The following is a 15,446-nucleotide window of genomic DNA, read 5'->3' on the forward strand; positions in this document are numbered from 1 at the left end:
GAAAGCTCCACGACCAAACCATCCAGCTCAGAGAACAAGACTCTATCAAAGTCATCCACTTGAGCTTCGAATCTTCTCGACTATCTCTCATCGAAAACTTAGAAGCACTGGATGGCCGTTTTATCCTAGTATGGGATTTTTCAACAGTGCTCATCAACGACACTTCATCCGGGAATGGAACTCAGGAACTTCAATCTCGCGCGATAACCCTTAACCTTCAGACCAATAATCTACACTATGAAAATTCTATAACCTCTACAAATCCCCCTAATCTAATCATAAATAAATTTGGCTAGAAATCTTTTATAAGCACAAATCAGCATAGGTATCATTACCAAGTTTTGATTGGATAATTTTGAATAACTTGAGCATTGAGTAGATTGTTATAAATAAATTAATATATTTTTAATATCCCAATCAGTAGAAAAAAGGGATTTTCTGACGTTTCGTCACTCAGTTTAAGCTACTTCTTCAGATAATAAATAAACGAATTAACATTAATCCAAGTTTATATATTGAAATAGAGGAGTTTTAGAAAGTTATCAGAGATAGTGAAACTTATTTTAGGAGGGTGCACATATCGATAAACAGCTCAGTCTCTAAACAAATGCTTAATTTGGGTTACATCCAACCACATGAATCACCCTTCAAAATCCTCTACGAAGTAGAAGGAACTGGCTTAAAAAAAAGGCTTTAGATAGAAAATTTGCACACAGATGAGGTTATAAAAATTCACTTCTTATTACTTTCGATAACTATAACGTAACATTTAAGTGAATTTTACATACTACCTAATTAGTAGATTTACTTTTATTCCTTTCTTTTTCATAATTGTTCAAATGCTTTTCTAGCATTCATCGCTAAACTTGAAGATCATGGATTCGAACCAGAGTACAATCAAGGATATGTATTACTGAGGAATCTCAGATTAGGATGAAATACTTGTCTTTTACTTCTTGATTTTCAGTGGGTACCTAATATCAGTCCATGATGTGTGCTACAAAAATTAAAATCAGTTTCAGAAGGGGTTTTGTGGAGATTTCAGTATTTTTCAAAGTTAAAATCATGAATCAATTCAAACTAGACCACCATGGAAAACCTGGAAGCACTGGACGGCCGTTTCGTCCTATTATGGGACTCCTCGACAGTGCGCACCCACGATCCCGCACTCGCGAGATTCGAACCCAGGATCTACCAGTCTCGAGCCAGAGCCCTTAACTGATAGACCACTGAGCCGGCCGATATCCAACGGTGTTAATGTCTAACTTCAACTGATCCACGAATTTTGAGTGACCATTCACCAATTGTCTTCAGTGAGTTGTTATCTCACAACAAACGTGGTTGAACTCCAATGGTCACTGCTTCCCACTAGAACTCCAGTTTATTATCCCTTATAAGCAAAGATGGATAGTGGGTAGCAGTGGATTCAAGGACACACGTTTCTTCCTATTTACGACTCGTCAGCTGGATGTACCTACCATATCTCAGAGTTGATGTTCACTCTGGGACTCGAACCCAATACCGTTCACTTCAAACGCCATAGCGTTATCCACTCAGCTACTGATTCCTGATAGTCACTTGCTTGTGCAATGGGGTGAAGTTTGAATTCACTTAATGAGTTTGTTATCCAATTTTCATTGACTTTTTTAAAAAAAAATAGACACTTATGTGCATAAACAAATATTTGTACTTTATGTGAATAATAACTTGTTATTGTTACAGCACATAAGATTTTTTTACGTATTTAGGACAAGGTTATGAATTTGTTTTCTTGTAAAAGATAAACATGGTCTTACCAATCAACCCAAATTTCAATACTGACCTTATATTGGCTTAAAAAGTTAAACATGTTAATATAATCAGTGATAATTTAGTTGAAATTTCCCAGTTATTGATACATAATTTTAAATTGTTAATGGTAGTTGGTAGTAAACCTTGTTCTGTCTAGGTTTCGTACTATTTAGAGCGAGTCAGTAGGGTGTATCTTAATTGTTAAAGGAATGGATACTATATGTCGGATTGAAACCAAGATCATCTAGTTTTACAGACTGAGATGTTATCACTATGTTATTTAGTCAGCAGTTTCATTGTAATATTTCTCTAAAAAGTGGTAAGTGTTTATGGTAACACGATTAATTCTTATCACAAGCTAGTGTAACCTTTGAAAATCTACAAATTGTGAAAACGTTACGTATTATTTCAAAACATCTTTTAATAGTCTACTCTATCGACTCCATACAATATTGAATCACTAAATCTCAGGTTAGAACCACTGAATTTGATACTAAATAACATAATGATTATCATATTCATTCATGAGTCGTATGAATCTTCAAATAATTATATATTCTCTCTCTTGATAAACGAAACAGTATAATCCAAACAATACTTTGTCTCGTAAACATTCTTCAGTTGATGTTAGTCTATAGTTTAAGTGATACATTAGTACATTTTCAAGTTTGGTTATGTTACATTTCTTTATTTGAGATAATGTTTCCTGAATTATTATAAGAGAAGATGGATAGTCGCTAGTAGTGGAAACCAGAACATGCGTTTCGTTCTATTTAGGACTCGTCAGCTGAATGTGCCTGCATCTCAGATTATGAGTGGATAACGCGATGGCGTTTGAAGCAAACAGTACCCCGTTCGAGTCCCAGAGTGAACATCAAATCTAAGATGCATGCACATCCAGCTGACAAGTCCAAAATAAGACGAAACGCGCGTCTTGGATTCCACTGCTAACCACTACCCATCTTTGCTTATAATGCTTGTGAATTACGGACTATATCGAGGCAATACATACAGTATGCACATATGACAATGAGAGACTTATCAATTTCAGTCCTAAACGTCAATGAGAAGATTCAACCAAACAATACCAAGTGAATTCTTCCTAAATTATGTTTAATATTCATCATAGAAGCGCATTAGAGTCGATATAATTCAATGATAAATATTGATAATTATTAAAATTTTTATACATCAACAATGATATCATAAGGAGAAGTGATTAAGAACAGAGAGAGAGAGTACTATCAAATAATTTATAATGTGGGACTCCTCAGCAGTGCGCATGCACGATCCCGCTAATGGGATTAGTACCTAAGAACTTCGGTCTTCCGTCCATTGCTTCCAGGTTTTCATTGATGGTCTAATATCAATAGATTCATGATCTCAATCAAAAACTTAACAAACTCCACAACCCCATACTGATATTTTATAGTAATTCATAACTTCATAGTATTTCTCATTCATGACCTCGTAATAGATCATGGATTTTCGGTTCTGATGTATTTCCAATTGACAAAAGTTGACGATTATATATCAAATTTATAACTGAGTGACATATTTGTCATGATACATGTCAGTAATTGTGAACTTGTACAGAAACAGTCAACTAGTAACGTCTATTTTTCAATGGTCATTCAGTGTTGATGAGCCTCTCATATTAAAAAAACGATCAAATCTCTATAAAGGACAAAATCAAACAAATACTTATAACCCCCAAATGCCCTAGTACGGCCGAGAGTGGGAAGAGTCCACTCTCCCTCTCAAAATGCTATCACATAACCACGTGCATACAACTACTGCCAGGGAAGTCCTACTCACTGCCTTCTATCCACTAGGGCATTGTTTACGAAATTGAGAGGACGAAAAGCGAATGTCCGGTGCTCTAACTGGGATGGTGGATACGGAAATTCCACCGGGGAGAGTTGGAAAACCCTGATTCCAAACCAGTGGTGAACATGGGCTGGCTCCAGTATCCTGAGGGAACAAATGGCGTATGAATCAATCGTTGGCCACCGGCTACCATGGGACTGCATCTCCTCACGATGCTCCACTGCCTTGTGGATTAGACCTTTAGGTCAAAGGCTTCGGCTGTGGCCCCCTAAGAAAACCACCTGCTTCAGTTTGGGCACCCGGGCAGTATCACATCCCTCACACAAATGAAATGAGATTTGTGTGGCGCATATATATCTGGTGCCTCTTTGTACCAATATTTATGTGTTCAAATAAATAAATATACTGAATTAGGATAAATAGGATTAACTGCCTCATATTTGAGTAATATGGCGGGAAATTACTTGAAGAATATATGTGTTTCACATATATATTTTCTTTTACATAGTATACAAAACAATTATATTCAGGAACATTGACAGAGATGTCAATTGTCAAATATAATGTAATAAACGACTATTACTTCTCGTCAAAAAATAAGAATAACAACTCGATTTCTATTTTAGGCGTCCTACGGAATACTCATGAGATGATTAAGCTATTTGGATTGATTAAAGTAAAGCAAAAGTCAGACTTACAATCTGGTGGTTGGAAGGTTAGTCACAAGCATAATAAGAAACGACAGATAATTTGTCCATTTGTCCATCCTGTGACGATTGCTTCAATATTGCCATTATAATCAGAGTCAGATGATGGCTAGTAGTGGAATCGAGAACTCACATTTCTTCTTATCTGGGACTTATCAGAGTTGATATCCATTTTGGGATTCGAACCCAGTGCCATAGGGTTTAAACGCTTTCGTGTAATCCACTGAATAACTGAATACAGTCAATCCTGCATTTTACTCCTAACCACCATCCAACTCTGTCTACAGTGTTTATGTATACCATACTTGTCTGACGATTAATAATTTGAAAATATAATAATACATAATGAGGAGTTCCATAATAGGACAAAACGGCCGTGCAGTGTTTCCAGGTTTTCCATGGCGGTCTAGCTTCAATCGACTCATAATTTCAACTATGAAAATATATAATGTGACGAAAGAATATATTCGAAAACATTCACATCAGTTGAACAGCTACTAAGAGCCAAAAACTTATAAAACAGTCATAATAGTCTAGTTTGTAGTATATCATTAGTAAGTGCTAATGAATTCATTTAAACGAGACAACTAGACCACTAATCTTATTTTCAAATAGTTCTCCAGTTAATAGCAGTCCACAATATCAAGGATAAGCATCATCTTGAATTAAATTTTATAGATTACCCAAATCTATATTCTTTATATACTACGAATCACCGAAAACTGACTGTAACCAAAGAACATAATTCTCCGTTTATACATAAAAACACATAATAAACCTTTAAAAAACATCATTTTGATGTACCTTTTTAACATCAATTCATTAAAAATGAAAGCAAACGATAATTTAAACACTGGGTAATTTATTAAATTCTCTAAGTAGTATTCATCAAGAATTGGTTAAATATGAAGTAACTACCATGAGAACTGAATCATTGGAGGAACCCTAGGTGCTCAAAGTAAAAGGATCTCATATCCGAAAGAAATAACTCCCCAGTCCTCCCTAATTTTCTATGAAATTCTGACTGATGTCAATATATAATGAATACCTACTCAAAATTCAGTTAATCTTTATAAAACCTTTTAAACAAAAGTTTATCTAACAATAAACTGATTACTCAAATGATGTTTAAATTATCAAGATGAAACTGTTTGCCTTTAACAGGCTTTTATAAAGAATATCCAATTCAATATTCATTCAAGGAGACAAAAACACTTTGACCTATAAATTTCCTTTTATTAATATGATATAACAGTATACTCCAACCATCTGTGAAGACAATCTGACATATAAACTAGTTATGAATTCAAAAATACAAGTTTTATTCTATTTTATAGTCTATCAACTCGAATAGCCTATATCTCAATCAGATGATATTTCTTATAAAGTTTGAGTTCATTGCTTACTATGTAAAAACCTCAAAGTATGTATATATTGATTAACTGTTCAAAAATGTATGGGTCCCAACAGATACAAATTAATTTAGTCATGTGAATAACAAACTATTAGAAAATGCCAACATTTTACAATGAATCATTCGATTCCACTTAGAATAGATGGATTATAACAAATGATAGATCGTGAATGTGCACTGCTGAGGAGTCCCACAATAAGATGAAACGGCCGTCCAATGCTTCCAGGTTTTTTATGGTGGTCTAGCTTCAATTGACTCATGATCTCAACTATATAAAATTATTATGATATCCACAAAAACCCCTCTGGTATTAATAGAATCTATGACACATATTTCATCTCATTTGGGACTCGCTAGTTAAATATTTTTTTCATCTTAGTGTATTGATGTTTACATTTAGAGTCAGACTAGGTATCTTTCTAATTACATCATAAACTACTGCAGTAAACTTTAGATTAAGCACAAAAAAGAAAACTATGATGTACTGAACAACAATTGTTTCATTTCTAAAAGGTTCTCAACTATAATCTTCAAGAATCAAGATTCTTAAACCATTATTTCACTTTTCTTGTTTTCATCTTGAATCAATGTCATCAATGTCATTACTTGTTATAATCTGAATTCTAATACTCAACCAAAATCTCAGAATAGAATGCTTTAATCATCGTTTCTTTGATGAAAGGTCATCTTATAAGTTTACTACAGAAAAATTTCATTATAAAACATTAAAAGTCTATTCTATACTTTTTCATTCCGAATAACTCTCGGTATAATATTAAATTCATAAATAAAAAAACCTCTTCGAAAATCCAAATTATTCTTTATTTTTAGTGTGGGGATTTGTGGAATTTGTACTATATTCAAAGTTGAATTTCCGAGTCCATCTAAGTTAGACTACCATTGAAAATCTGCAATTTTCGGACGATTGTTTCTTCCTAGTACGGGACTCCTCAACGGTGTGCATCCACAATCCCGCATGTGAGACTCCTACCCATGACCATCAGTTTCGAGCTCGAACGCTTAACTTCTAAATCACTGAGCCGGCATCCAACGGTGTTAATACCTAACTTCAATCAATCTATGATCTTACACAACCCTTCATCCATTGTTTCAAGTGAATAACTGTCTCACACCCGACACGGATTGGATTCTACTGGTCACGTCTTCTCACTAAAACTCTTTGAGTCACATCTTGAAGCTAGTCACAGGTAAGCACATAACTGTTAATATTAGTCTGTTCAAAGTTGAATTCATGAGTCCAATACTTCCAGGTTTTCAATGGTAATCTAACTTAAATTGACTCATGAACTCAACTTTGAAAATATTCTTTATTTCATTTTGTTCATATACCACCTCAAGAATATTTAATAGGAATAATGAAAATATTTGTCCTTCCAATACACCCTGAATAACTGAACTAAACATATCCAACTTATCCATTTTCTTTTACCCCCAATCCAATTAGTTATTTCTTATCATATTTATTATGTAATCATATACAACATATGAATATATATGGTCCTGGGTTCGAGTCTCGCGAGGCGAAGTCGTGGATCCGCACTGCTGAGGAGTCCCACAATAGGACGAAACGGCCGTCAAACAGTGCTTCCAGGTTTTCCCTGGTGATCTAGCTTCAATTAACTCACGCTTTCAACTATGAAAATACTGAAATCTTCACAAAACCCCCTCTGATATGAATATATATAAGTCAAAGTAATTGGGATTAAAAGAATAAATATGAATTTAAATGAAGCAAACAAAGTGTAACTGGCTCGAAACTATGTCTTTTTTTTAGTTTTTTCTATTACATATTTGTACAAACCAAACAAAAAAAATAGATCAGATATGACAAAAGAAAACATCTTGACTAAGAATATACTTGTAACCAAGAAGGAAAGGAAAAGGGGAAAAGATAATACTTACTGTAAATGGATTATATTGTCAAAAATTGTTGTATTGACAAACAAAAACACACAAAAAAATTTGATGACAAGTAGAAATTTGTTTCATTATAAAAGAGAAAAAAATTTTTTTTTTTGGTATTTTTATCGCGAATTAATATCAAATGAAAAATCATAGGTTAGGGTAATTCAGTTTCACCAATGTGCTCACCCCTTTAAAAAAAACAAACTTAAAGTTAGTGTTGGGGGGGTGATCCTGAAAAATTCTTGCAATAGATATATGTGACAAGTTCAGGAAACATTAAGAAACATTTTATCCAATCAGTGTTTGATTAGACGTTTTGCTAGAAATATCACGACAGTGAGAAAAGTCACTTACAGAGTTTCTGATTTGGCTAATTACTACACTGTTACTATGTTTAGTAGCATTCTAGAATTTTCAGGAAAATCTAAGGACTTTTAAAATACTATAAAAACAATATATTTTTTGTGCATAAATGAACCTTTGGAGTAAAGTGGCTTCTCGTATATTTTGCGCCTTTTCTCTCGTATTGAAGTCTCTGTGTAGATTTAGCTTGCGGATTACGAGACTAGCTTAGGATCCGAGTATAGAGTTCAATCAACAAGACTTATTAGTTAGAACATAAAAACACTTGTTCAATGTTTTCCGGTTTGTTTGTTTGTTTTTTAGTAAGTTTTTTTAGTCTGTGATGAAAACTAATTTCAAGTTACTTTTCAACAACTTATCAATATTTGAATAAAGTTATGACTACCATTCGAATTCAGAACGTATGTTTTATCCTATTTAGGTCTCACCAGCTGAATATATATCTGTATCTCTGTTGTTTCCCGTGGAGAATTATGAATGGTAACTTTAAGGACTATTTATGGACCAATACGATACGTATATTTCCTATTGTATAATTGCTAGTTAACTTAATTATTTATATTCATGTTCCTTTTATTATTGACCTATGAAATATTATTATACGATTTACCATTCTTGAGTTATCCCCAGTCTATTGATTACTGTTCCCACTATTCACAGCCACATTTGGCCAAATCTAGTACAAATGTTATTTTCTATTTTATGGTACGATGTGGTCAGTTTGTTTGATATATAAACCCAGTATATTTGAGAATAATGATTCATATTGCAGAGGTTGTTATTGGTGTTCTGGACTTAACTGGCTGGGCTAGGCAGAAAGCAGGACTGATAAGTACTCAAGACTGCTCATACGGCTTTTGTGTATCATTGGGCGATCAATAAATTCACTGCTCTCCCATTGGCGATCTTATAATGTCATATATATAAACTTGGCACAGAGGTAATCGATATAACAATGTCAATGTTGATATTCATAATGGGAGTCGAACTCAGTGTCTATATAAAACTATACACTAGCATACTATCCATCTAACTAATTGCTTCAAATAACAAATAACTTTTCCCTTTAGTCTTGAGTCTGTTACACGAACTGAGTTCAAAATCTTCTTCAACTTTGTGTAATTCCATCGTAATTTACATCTATTCTCCAGAAAATCCCATCACCGAAAACAAGTTAACTTTTCTCACTTTTCAAATATAAAACACGATAATAATCGTTTTTCAGTCATGACCATTAATCTGAAAACTTGTCAGCTTACTAAAAGAAAACTAGATGATTAAAAAGTATTTAACACATAATAATAATTCAAAATCTCAGTCTCACTGAACGTTAATCCTAGTCTGGATACCTATCTAGCTAATAGCTTATCCTGTTCAATGACCAAATAGACAATTTAAAATACTTTAAGCACGATGTATTATCTGAATAAAACTGACAACTGATTTGAAATTCAACATACTACTTTGTTTTAGATTTAGTTAGTTATATAATATACCCTTGTGGGACAGGGTAATTTTGCATTGGTTTTCAGGAGAACCAGACACCATCCAGACTTTCACGTAACAACCCAAACAGTACAGTTCAATCCTGTTTCGCGGGAGAACCAGACACTGCCCAGGCTTAACCCGAGCAGTACAGCTCAATCCCATCCCATAGGAGAACCAGACACTATATGGGTTTCAACGCTACAATCTGAACAGTACAGATCAATCCTGTGGCGCAACCACACAAGTACCAAGCACCCTGGTGGACCATTCGCACAATTCATATACACATTCACATCACATGTATAATTATTCCGATCAGTGATCGCATAAATCAACTATGCACAGCATGAATAGGTAAAAGTTGACCCATTCCGCTTACACGACAGTCAAACTCATTACTTTTCGCAATGGCGACATGCCTTACAATGCTCCTCCAATGACAATAGCCCTTGAGAACACTGAAAAGCAACCACCAGTATGAATGAAATCGGTTAACCAGCAAACCAACTTTTCACATGAACAGTCAGCAAAACTTGTCAAAGTAATGCCGAACCACCCACAATGTCAATGGCGAACCTCCAGTCTCACATAAGACCTTCAGCTCTATATGGCAATATAGCTTATATATGTAGGGCAGTAAGCGATATAGCCCAGCCTGAAGCGTCAGGGTATAAAGAACGCTTAAAACCCATTGTCTGGTGTCGGAATACTAATACAAGACCACCAAGATCATTTTTATCGCATTTGCGAAATTTTCATTTTTCCGACTTTCCAGACCCTGAGTTAGGGGTAGTATCCCTTGTTTTAGATTAGTTGACTATATATATATATATATATATATATATATATATATATATAACATTGAATATACCAAGCATAATCCATACATTGAATATACCAAGCATAATCCATCGCCTTAACGCTAGATAAATAGGTAAAAACAAAAGTATGACTAGACTGTTAGGTTTCCAAGTAATATTCTTATTGTCATGGTACACAAACGTCAAAACATTGTGGAACTATGTTGAAACTTATCAGTACAGAGGATAAAATAGATTGCATACGAGTCAAATTAAAGTGGGAGCATACATTAACGGTATTTATTCGATAATCAAAAAAATTGAATCTAGTAGTTTACTTTATTACCATAATAATTAGTCATTTGGTAGGTTTCAATCAAGTCTAATAAATTTCTACAATTGATTGATCACTAGGTAGTGAGTGACCAATATCATGTATGTCAAGTCCTTCTTCGTGCAAATCTGATTCTATCGACCAAGTTGCAAGGTACCCACTAGTCTAGACGACTCAATATCACGTGCACTATGTTGAGATGTAAGGTGGTAGTTGAAGGAAATTGACAGGGAACCATGTATAAAGACCTAGGTTTCGTGCTACTTTGAACTCGTGATTTTAAGGGAACTGGTGCTCCTTGGAAGTTTCGATCCCGTTTATGTCGAATACCTCTAACAACCACCTTATAATCTAATAACTGATTACAGCTAAAATAACCTAGATTTAATGTTAACCTACTGTTACTATTGCTGTCTTACTACTGCTACTTTACTAAATGTATGATATAGAGTGTAATTCATTAGTTTGTATTTACTCTAAAACTATAAGGGTTTTAATAGTGGAAAATTAGGTTGTAACTTAAATGTTCACCGATAGAACTAACTGTCTAAGTCCGATCTCTGGTGAAGAGAGAATGTGAAATGAGAACTCTAAAACAACGAAAAAGAAAGCCATTTGGTACGCTCTTAGTTTTTAATCATTCTTCAACTAACATCAGTCTAATATGATAGCTAATTTGAAAGTACCTTTACTAGGAGATAGTTGAATTTCATAGCTTACATCACAGAATGATCTTGAATAATTAATGAAAACCAAAATGTATTGAATAGGTAATTCGTTCTAGTGTGAGACTGTTATAGCTTGTGGCCTGTGTGCCCTGTTAATGTATAAAGGGATAATACCGCTAATTAGAAAATAGTGATTTATCGATCGGACCAATGACGCATAAAACCCGTACGAACAGTCTACAGTACTTATCGGTTCTGCTTTCTGCCTAGCCCATCCAGTTAATTCCAGAACATCAATCTCATCCTCTGGTGTATAAATCATTTATTTTAAACATTATATACCAATCAGGCAGACTAAATTGTACCATAAAATAGGAAACAACATTTGTACAAGATTTAGCCAAATGTGGCCTTGAATAAGGGAGATAGTAATTGATAGACAGGGCATAACTCGACAATGGTAAATTGTATAATAATAGTTCATAGGTCAAAATAATGCTCATAATAAGAGGGATATAAATATGAATAGTTTAGTTATTTAACAATTATACGATGAAAATGTACGCATAGTACTGGTCCATAAATAGATCCCAAAAGTCATCATTCATTATTCTTATCGGGATATAACAAAGACTATTCAGCAAAGCACACTTATGAATTCAGAAGGAATATAATCAAAGACTTAGAAATCTTGCTTCAAGAGCTTAACATTTAGACCAGTGGGGCAATGTTGAATCGTTTACATGTTTGATTCTAAACCATTTAGTATATTACTCAACCATCCGTGTGAGCAACTGCCCTATACCAAATATTGCTAGAATCTACTGGAGGCAGATTCCCACTAGAACTATAGGAATCAGCTCTCGAAACTAATCGCTGGTCAGTAAATGAATACCAGTACTATTAGGAGTGTATACCGCCTAATAAAAACCAAGAGGCATTGAAAAATCATTAAATCTGCACATACTAATTAAAGGATAACTTACCTGTTTGAATTCTATATGAACAATCTGTTTGTCTTTCAACATTATAATGATGTACACGACCCAAATGACATATAGATACAGCATAATTTCTATTTACTGATTCACGTAATAAAAATAAACCTTCATTAGCTCCATTTGTAAATAATAATTCTTCAGCTTGTTCACGTGTAATTTTTCCATAGAAATAATTTGTTGATTCCGGTGGAATAGCTCCAGGTAATAATGTCAGTAAATGGGCTGGTGTTACTACTACATTATTAGTTACATTCATATTACTATTATTATTAGTAGTAGTAGTACTGTTATTATTAATGAGAATATTGTTATGCATGAAATCAACTGTCTTGGTTGTTTATTTACTAATGTACAAACTGGTGGAACATTTACTTGGAAATGAGTCTGCATAAATGTGAACTAAAAGGGAATGGAAACAAAAAGAAACCAAGATAAATAGTTTTATGATCTCTCTAGCGGGTGATTTGGAAAGATTAATTTAGTTTGAGCAAGTTTGGTTATAGATTGATAGATTCATCAGGACTTAGATTTTGAAGAACTCTGTTAGTGAGATGTTATGACTTTTGCCATGTCAAATATCACTTGACAAAATCGCCGAACAGAATGCCAACTTCCATGACTTCAATGAAATGTTAACAAGCACTACCAGCCTTGGGTCAACTCTGGATCCTTATTAGTCCTCGATTTAGTAGCTTCTCGCTTAGCCCTATTCGTTGAGTTTAAAACACAATATCCGCATCCACTGTATGAACAATATATTTCAGACATATGTAGTTTATATACAAGCAGACCAGGATACACACACCGAAAAATGAAAAATCACAATTATACAGGACCAAGACAAAAGTGGATGTATAGGAGACTGTAACTAAATGATTGGGAATAAAATCAAGAGCAGTAAGTTGAATAATATTAGCTAATAGGTCAAATGAAAGCTTATGATAAACGATATATATATATATATATTGAGATGGTGAAAAGATCACTGTTAGACCACTATTGAAAAACTAGAAACAGTAGACGGCCGTTTCGTCCCAACATGGAAGTCCTCAGCGGTGTCCATCTACGACAGCGCAAGCGGTAATGAAACTTAGGATCTCCGGTTTTTTTATGATTTTCCAACTTAGATCGATTCATGATTTTAATGAAATTTCAAAGTTGTGCCCAAACCCATACTGATATATATATTTATTCAACCAATAAACGGAAAAGTGTGTAAATAGAGTACAAATACCTTGTTTCAATAAAAAGAAGTCGGTCATGATTATTGAAAAGTAAAAAAAAACAAATGATTAAATTTTGATAGTTGAGATCACGAATCGATTGAAGCTAGACTACCACCGTTTCGTCATAGTGTGAGACTCCTTAACAGTACGCATCTACTATCCCGCCTGGCGGGATTCGAATCCAGAATTTATCAATCCTGCGCATGAACGCTTAACCTCTAGACCACTGAGACATCATCCAACAGTATTAATGTTTAACAACAACCAATCCAAGAAATTTAGTCACCATCCACTTCTATTTGGCTATGTTTTGTTACCAATAACAAAAAATATACACTAAAGTATTCACCTAATATGAATTTATATTGAAGTAGATTATTTAATAAAACCAGAATACAAAAAGTAACATGATTAATTATTTATAACACAGCAGTAATAATAACAGTAATATATCACTCACTCATTCAATCAATTAATTAATCAATCAATCGATCAATATATTGAAATAAATGCCAAAATTGTTACCCTCTACCAACTACTTTTTTTTCTCTTATTAGTACATACATTACAAAACATTTCTAACATTAAATTATATATAACTGGTAAAATTGTCTTTTTTTAGGTTTTCCATGGTGGTCTAGCTTCAATGAACTCATGATCTCAACTATTACAATTACTATAATATCCACAAATACCCCTTCTGATATTAGTCAACATATACTCACTAGTGACTAGCTTCGAAAGGTATTTCTTGGAGTTCTAGTGAGAAGTAGTGACCTGTGGAGTTCAACTAGGTCTGTTGTGAGATAATAACCCACTGAAGACAATGGTGGATATGTCGCTATATTTCGTGGATCAGTTAAAGTTAGACATTAACACCGTTGGACACCGGCTCAGTGGTTTTGATGTTAAGCGCTCGCGTGAGAGACTGACAGGTCCTGGGTTTGAATCTCTCGAGGTGGGATCGTGGATGCGCACTGCTGAGGAGTCCCACTCGAAAGAGTCAAACAACTAGTTAGAATAAATTTAATTTTAAAAGTAAATTGTTTAAATAATGAGAATTGCTTTGGTCTTTACTCTTTTTTTAAACGATATAAGAAAACTGATCACAAATCACACGTCAGAAATAAACTTCAACTATTCTAGAAGAGGAGAAGGGATTAGTTCAATAATCGAACACCTTGTGAACACAGGTCACCCGATCAAGACGGACTTCGCGTTCAAAGTCATCTACAAGATAAGTAGAAGTCTTCCCAAAACAATTAGATCGCATCTTCTTAGCATTGCCGGAGCAGTAATCATACATCTGGGAAAACCATAATTATGTGTCCAAAAGAGATTGATATAACCTCTTCTTCTACCATGGTCTTAATGTCTTATAATAATTTTTTTTTATTTTTACCCTTCTCCCTCCATAGCCATCTGCTTCCCCTTCCATCTTCTCCTTAGGCCTTCTACCCTCAACTGGTTTATTTCTGTTTCTATGATCCTCCTGATTACATTTAATCTCAATTTCAACACGTTATCATGCTGAGCCATCTTTTCCCAATGATAATTTCCCTATCTATCTTTTGATGAATATTTAAGCCATTAACAATCAAATATTTTGGATAGTGGCTAGCAGTGGAATCCAGCGAGCGCGTTTCGTCCTATTTGGGACTCGTCAGCTGGATGTACCTGCATCTCAGAGTTGTTGTTCACTCTGGGACTCGAACCCAGTCTCTTTCGCTTCAAACGCCATCGTGTTATCCACTCGGCCACAGCCGACGCAGATCTCCCCAAGCAGATGAGTATAGACATCATGGTCATTTAGCAACAACTACTAAGTGCACCGCCTCAACTCGCATACTGACTATTCCCGATGCTTTTCAAGAATGTAATTATTTGGTGGCCACCAC

At 34.3% G+C, this 15,446-nt stretch overlaps 1 protein-coding gene across 1 annotated transcript in view; it reads right to left on the reverse strand.

Annotated features, from left to right (window-relative positions):
* The window catches only part of Smp_149470 (putative tyrosine-protein kinase zap-70), a gene marked incomplete at both ends in the record, with an annotated part of 49,610 nt that extends 36,972 nt beyond the window's left edge, over window positions 1-12,638 (reverse strand). Inside the window, one exon of the mRNA XM_018798370.1 lies at window positions 12,308-12,638. Coding sequence (XP_018653319.1) covers window positions 12,308-12,638 — 331 coding nt within the window. The remainder of the gene's footprint in view (window positions 1-12,307) is intronic.
* Window positions 12,639-15,446: the final 2,808 nt, after the last annotated feature.

This window comes from Schistosoma mansoni, chromosome 6 (genome assembly GCF_000237925.1).
Source record: "Schistosoma mansoni strain Puerto Rico chromosome 6, complete genome".
NCBI lineage: Eukaryota > Metazoa > Platyhelminthes > Trematoda > Strigeidida > Schistosomatidae > Schistosoma > Schistosoma mansoni.